We start from the raw sequence: 7,304 nt of genomic DNA, 5'->3' as shown, positions 1-7,304 counted from the left end.
AAAATTATAGTCGTTGGAAAGCTTGCTCCGAGAAGCACATTTTGACATTTTTTATTTTACAGTAGGAGATCATTCTCCTACAATTATGGCAGTCAAAAGAGCAAAAAAAATTTTTTTTTTTTAAAAGGTTAAAATTTTTGTGATTTTGCATGTTCGTGCGAACATGGCATTCGCGCGAACACGTTTACCATGTTCGCGTGAACCTATGTTCGCGCAAACATGCAAATCATGTTTGCATGAACATATATATCACATATGTTCGCACGAACATACGAAATATGTTCGCGCGAACATGATTAAAAAAAAAGTTCGCGCGAATACAATAAGTGTGTTCACACGAACATATGGTAAACTCAATTTCTCATTTTGAAATTTTTGTCATTTTTGTTCGTCCCACTAAAGTGGAACCCATTATTGTGGGTTCACCCATATGCAGTAGCAGACATTCTCATGGTGCTATGCAAGTGTTTACAAATGATAATAAATGTACTTGGTAATACTGGTTGCCTTCAAGCCTAGTTCTTGATTGCCTTTGTTATCAATCTTGTTTACCAAAGAAGGTTGTGAGGGCGTGTGGTGCATTCCTCCTGAACGACTTTCTCCCCTTTTAAAAAAAGTTTTAGATTATTTATTTGAAAATCTTTTTAAAATTATATCATACGAGGGAGTTGTCCCTCTAAACGCAGAAGAAGGCCGCATACCAAAGGCCTCTCCAACTGTTGTGAACGGTTTGCCACACACTCCATTGGGCAAATTCTACTGTGACAAATATGTTTACCAACATTATTATAAAAATAATATTATTATTAACATACTATATAAATATTTTAAACCCATTAACAATTTATTAAAATACAATATTATTTAAATTAGATACATATTATCAATAAAATATATGAATAACTATTATTAAAAATTTATTTAAATTAAACAATAGAATAATAAATAATTATAATAGTTTAATATTTACTAATAATAATCATCTATTACAATAGTTCATTATAAAAATAATAATATTATTAACATACTATATAAATATTTTAAACCCATTAACAATTTATTAAAACACAATACTATTTAAATTAGATGCATATTATTAATAAAATATATGAATAACTATTATTAAAAATTTATTTAAATTAAACACATTAAAAATTTAATAAATAGAATCATAAATAATCATAATAGTTTAATATTTACTAATAATAATATTACAATAGTTCATTTTAAAAATAAGAATATTGTTAACATACTATATGAATATTTTAAATCTATTAACAATTTATTAAAATACAATACATTTTTTTAAATCTTAAATCAAAACTTTAAACTTATACATATAAAAATATATATATAAAACAACTGACACTGCAGAGTTCTGCAAACAGCGCGAGCAGAGGATGAGACAGGAGGAGGACGGAAGTGTCAGAGTCGGGAGTCAGACGGAAATGCAAACGGCAGTTGCACCGTAGCCGGTGCCTCAAATATCACCGGTGAAGCTCACACTCACAGACCCACAAACGACAAACAAACAACCTATCAACGGTAAAAAAAAAAACCAAAAAACTCAGTTTGTAACATTAGTTGAAGTTGACGGCCATTTATCCATATTCATCTTGTCCACAACGACCATTCACCTGGTCAATGCAGGGTGACCGTTCCCAGCTCATCACTGTAAAGACCAAGAACAATGAGAAGTTTTGGATATACTTGTGGATAAGTGCATGAAATGGTCCTACTTTCACACTAATAGCGCTTTCTTCACCATCACGAAAAATAGGAATATGTTTGCCACACCACTAACACCTCACGAGATAAACATTAGGATATCATCTATGTCCCGCTGGTCAAAGAAATGTCCACAAGTGACACTGATAACTAGAGTTGTCAAAAGGTACATATGATAAACGGAAAAATTTCCACTGATAGGGAAACGCTCCCTCTTCAACTTTGCTAGGTCGAATTGTACTAATATTTTTATATTTTTTTCCTTCATGTAGATGATTCTAAAGTTAAGGGTCCTTTTGGAATTGTAGAAATCTCTACAAATTTTGAATTAGTCAAATTAAGGTTTTGCAAATCTGCATTTCTATTTTTAGAATTTTACTTGTACTATTAATTCAACCCCATTTGGATACATTTGTGAGATTTTACAAGATGTCTGAAAAAATACATCTTTAAAAGTCCAAACTAATTATTTTACACTCCTCAAAAAGTATAACCAGGTTTTGATTTTCAATTCCTAATTGCTAGTGAGAAGTTTGATAATTTGGTTTTAAGACAAAATTAGAAGTTTGGTATTCTAATTCTATTTTGCTAAATTTGAAACAAATATAAAAAATGTCAAATCCGAACTATGAAAAAGTCAATTCTCATTATCTTCCACGAACCAAACATGTAAAATTAAGGTTTCAGTATTTGAGTATTTACAGTATCAGTGTAGAGATGTGGGTGTGGAGTGCAAAGTGGTCGGAAAATATCATTTCAAAACACTCACCTCATACTAGTTATGTTCACTCTCCAATAGTCCCTAACCAAAAAACTTTCACTACTTGTAATTAATGTCCTAATTGTTCCAATATTAAAACACAAATAAATCAATCACCAACCAAAAAAAATTTTAAATGACCATACAGATATAGTCAACTATTAAAAAATATCTACCATAAAACTCTCACAATTATTGAGCTCCTATAGATTACTGGATTTCTTCCCCTTACGTAATTTAATTTTGTTTTTAGTGCATGCACTCTAATTTTATCCACAGATATGCAAATCTGCCTGTTTCGTGTGGTCACTTAAATCGTCTCAAAGGAGGTTACTTATACGATGTCTACAAGATTAATAATAATAATACATTACGACAGGAGTTCAGGTAACTTCTGCAAGAGACGGTTCAGATGAGCTCCAAGCTCTCTGGAAAGAATCTACAGCTTACATTATCTGATTTGTTAGCCCTTCAGTAATTGCCTTTTCGTACGAAAAGATATTGGAGAACGTATTGGCTACGACAAATCTCAGACCAAAATGCAAGAAATAGTTACCTCTTTCAACAGACTAAATACCTGAAATAGAATGTCACACTGAAGTAACAGATCTGGAAACCTGGAGGTTGAATTTTGTTAAACTTAAATCATTCCTCGTTTGTTAATTGTTATCCAGTGTGCATCAATCATACGCATTTGTTCATTGTCAATGAAATCTGAAACTATGGAAAACTGGAGGTTAAGTTCTGTTAAGACGTAAACTATGAAATCGTTTGTTTATAGTTAATGAAATCTAGCGAGCTTCAAGACATACCCTCAAAGCGACACAATTTTGACAAGAATAAAACTCTTACTGTTGTTTCGGAATCAATTTGTAAATGACCCTCGTTTGTTCATTGTTAATGAAATCTGAAACTATGGAAGCCTGAAGCTTAAATTTTGTTAAAACGTAAATCATCCTCATTTGTTCATTGCTGACGAAATCCAGTGAGCATTGAAAATTTGAAAACAGACTCTCAGATTTGAAAACCTGGTGGTTACAATTTGTTAATTGTTAGTCGTTAATTGTCGAATTTGTTAATCGTTTGTTTATTGTTAATGAAATCCAGCGAGCTTCAAGACGTACGCTCAAACCGAGATAATTTTGACAAAATTAAAACTCTTAAATGTTGTTTCGGATTCGAATGCGACCGTCAAATTTGCAAATGTTCCTCGTTTGTTCATTGTTAATGAAATCCGGCGAGCTCCAAGACACGAGGTCAGAGAGAGACAATGTTGACTATATTAAAATTGCTGTAGAAGGTCAGATTGTACATGCGTAAGTACAAGAGAATTTTCCCCTCTCAAGACAAAATTACAGAGGAAAAAATTAGGTGAGCTCTATGACCAGCAGCTAGGCTTAGCCCTCATGAATATTTTACCTCTGTTGGTGATGCTCTTAAACGTTGTATGTCCTGCATCCGCCGATTCCTTCTTCAAAAAGCTCCTAAGGAGTACCAGTTGCTCCTCGCAGCGTTTCGAACAGGTGATCTCCCTATGCTTCGAAGTTACTATAAGATCTTCTTCTCTAATGTTACTACATCTTTGATAGACAGAGAACCACTTGGCTTTCGTGTACTCTAGAGTTCTCCAGGGAGGAACGGGCATGGCGTTCTGCTTTAACGAGCATTTCGCCGCTTTGCACATTATCTGCAAAATTTGCTCCAGCTTTAGCGCTTTGCCGATGAAAATAACCGGCAGCAATTTCAGCGTTGCCTGATAGTGCGACACCGGCCTTGCGATCTCGAACTGCGATCTGAAATCCGTGTCAATTATGATACGATCGGACGTCTCTGAGCTCCGATCGGCAACGACGTCGATGTATTCATGCTCGCCTGCAAATTTCCGAGCCAAATCTTACATAAAACCTCAAAATCCATTAAATTAAAAAATTAAATGCTGTTCTATTGCAGAAATGGAACAAAATTGGACCTAAAGGTGAATGTGTTGCTTCAATTCTCACCTCCAGGCACTCTGCCGGAATTATTCCACTTGACTTTGCACAAGGCCGCGTTGTAGCCTGCAAGTTTTAAATTCTTCACCAGCAGCTGCCGAATGCAGTTTCCGTTGCAGTTAGCGCAATCGCCGTGCCCTATCAAATCCACTGCGCTTACATTGACTAAAATCGTCGAGATGCTGGTGAACAGATCTCTTTCGTGTGAAGCGACGCCGGAAACCAAAACCTGCAGTACAAGAATGAAGGAGTGACCGTCACGACTTCGTCAATTCTATATAGAAAATACACAGGATACGTAAAATCGACATGATAGCCATTAAAAAAAAACAGCTCTGAAGTCTCAAATCAGCATAGAATGCACGATGACCGAAAGCAAGGGTTTGGACCTCAAAATCTCAAATTCCGCACCAGAAATTAATTAAGTACAAAAATTTTCCTCAGGAATCGTGCAATTCAACACACCTGCAGAGACTCCTTGAGTTCGAGGATACTGACAGCATCAACATCCTTCTCAGCCTGATCGGCGAGATCTCCAGCGCTGTTCTCATTTTCAATAAAATCGTGCACCATAGCCGCAAGATCGTTCTCGCTTTCATCGCTGCTACATTTCCCGTTACCGCGATTCGAGACCTCCTCCGATTCTCTCCCAAATCCATTGAGCAACCGAGACGCCTGAGACTGCGACGGAACTCTGCAGGCCGCCTTATGCCTCAATTTACCACCAGGAAAAATCTGCCGTGAAGAGGACGAGGCCGCTGAAGAAGAAGAGCCACCGCCATTCGGCCAATGTCCAGGGGGCGAAGGAGAAACCTTTCGCCCGTCAAAGAAAAATCCAGAAAGCATGGACTCATTTAAGGGATATCCGGGCATGCTTAGGCACCTAAATCTTCAAAAATTTGCATATTTGCTATCAATCTACCTAAAAAATAGAATATTTGCGCTCTGAATCTTCCCCTTCCTCAAAATTTCTACTGTCTTGTACGAAAACAGCCAAATATCCTTGCTTATACAGCTAAATCTTCAAAATTTTGCATATTTGCTCTCTCAATCTACCAAAAAAGAGTTGAATTTTTGCGCTCTAAATCTTCCCCTCCTCAAAATTTCTACTGTCATGTACGAAAACAGCCAAATCTAGCCCTGCTTTCCTCCCCTCGCCGGATCGAGTCCCGTTGATAAAATCGCAAGAAGCAATTATGTTGTTTCCGCATTCCATTACTAATGATCATTGAATCCAGAGATGACTCAACATACATCCATCTTGTCACAATGAAAGCTACGGCAAAAATTGACGCGCAACAGTTTTCAATTTCACGAAAGAATGAACTCAAATAATTACATCTCCTCCTTTTAACGCGAAACTGTTGACGGACGAATACAGAAAAGAGGTTGAAATATGTACGTCATACTCGGCGCGGCTTGCCTTTTATTTAAATTGCCGTACTCAGCAATCAATCTATTCATGGGTCCCACGCAAACCCCTCTTTTTGTACTACACTTACCCACACCACTGTTTAATAAACAATCAACTTAAAAACACTAGTAATTTAAGTACCTGCCCGCACTTCAAGCAAGGCCCAACCTTCCCCATTTTCTCTCTCTTCAACCTCCCTTTCCAGATTTCATTCCCTCTATAGGATCTTTGCAATTTAATTTGTTCTCGAGCTACATTTTTTTATGGTGTTGTAGTCTTGCACTCTCTAAAACTTGATATTTGATGGGCTCATTTGGAACCATTTAACTTCACATGTAGACCAAAGGCGCATGGACAAGTCTTGCTTGTAACAGGAAAAATTAAGATTTTCTTTTGAGATTCTTAATTAAGATGATAACCTTTTCTAAATAAATGCATATTTTGAAAGAAATGAGTGACTCAACTCTCTATAAGTAGTATTAGAATGGGAGTCTTAGGTTCTAATAATATCAAATAATGTTGTGGGAGGGGGGCGGGGCGGGTTTGTTCGTACATGTCTAGCATATCCCCTCTAGATTCATGAAATAGTTTAAGTGCCTTTTATGAGATTATTAAATGGGATGGTAGTAGTTTTCTTTTGAGAGAATGGCATGTCCAACTCCCTACATATAATATTAAATGTAGGGTGTGAAAACAATAATTCTAAATTTGGATTCTCAATAATTGCATATGGTTTGTGAGTTCACTATAACTTTTTCTTCACAAACTATGGATGGGTAGTTGGTAGATAGAAAGTGTATCCACAAATAATTTCATGGGAAGTGTACCCACAAATACTTTCAAACTTAATGCCTAAATTTTCTTTCAAATTATTAATGGGTGAAAGAGAGAGTTGTCTTTGTATTGAAGAGAACATCCTAATCACCATTTGTCTATTGGTATCTTAGAAATTTGTTGAAAGGGATGTATATCAAATTATGGTCTAAAGTGTTATAGAGTAAAAACTAGCAACTATTCTTGAGAGGAAATATTTGGATTAAACTAAATGGTTTAGTGTATGATGGATTTGATTGGTGGTATTTGGATGAAAAAAATACAATATTGTGGGTGATGGATTTGAATGGTATTATTAGCATAGTTACAATTTGAGTGCCATTTTTAGTGGTTTGACATGTAGTTATGACTAGATATTTGAAAGTATGTGCTTGAATGTTTTATTTTGTGATTTTGGTGTCTCGTTGTTTTTTTTTGCTACTTAAGTATTTTATTTCTTTAACTTTATAGGTCTAGTCTAATCCCAAACTCATTTTATCTCAGATTTATTACAAATTACATGCATCATGTAAATTTGAATCTTGAAGTCAGCCCCAAGGCCAATGAGGAGAAAATGTTTGGGAGGAAGATTAGAATG

General features: G+C 35.6%; 1 protein-coding gene across 1 annotated transcript; it reads right to left on the bottom strand.

The window, feature by feature from the left end:
* Nucleotides 1–3,752: 3,752 nt before the first annotated feature.
* On the bottom strand, nt 3,753–5,802 carry LOC149576390 (uncharacterized). Its single transcript, XM_089817134.1, has 3 exons — nt 4,945–5,802; nt 4,489–4,708; nt 3,753–4,360 (listed from the first exon to the last, which is right to left on the bottom strand). Exons 1-3 carry the CDS (start codon nt 5,350–5,352, stop codon nt 3,867–3,869), a joined length of 1,122 nt encoding a protein of 373 aa, XP_089673260.1. The 5' UTR covers nt 5,353–5,802; the 3' UTR covers nt 3,753–3,866.
* Between the last annotated feature and the right edge of the window lie 1,502 nt (nt 5,803–7,304).

Source organism: Cupressus sempervirens, chromosome 1, assembly GCF_028749045.1.
Source record: "Cupressus sempervirens isolate cs-2001-9-10 chromosome 1, ASM2874904v1, whole genome shotgun sequence".
Taxonomy (NCBI): Eukaryota; Viridiplantae; Streptophyta; class Pinopsida; order Cupressales; family Cupressaceae; genus Cupressus; species Cupressus sempervirens.
Note: the sequence above shows the minus strand (reverse complement) of the source record. Positions and strands in the feature narration are given on the sequence as shown.

Bases quoted from the DNA above. Each gene is read 5' to 3' on its own strand.
- LOC149576390 (XM_089817134.1), bottom strand. From the start codon at position 5,352: ATGCCCGGATATCCCTTAAATGAGTCCATGCTTTCTGGATTTTTCTTT. The intron at 4,709-4,944 runs GTGTGTTGAATT...CTTGTACTGCAG, and splicing joins AACTCAAGGAGTCTCTGCAG to GTTTTGGTTTCCGGCGTCGC. The intron at 4,361-4,488 runs GTGAGAATTGAA...GGAAATTTGCAG, and splicing joins TTCCGGCAGAGTGCCTGGAG to GCGAGCATGAATACATCGAC.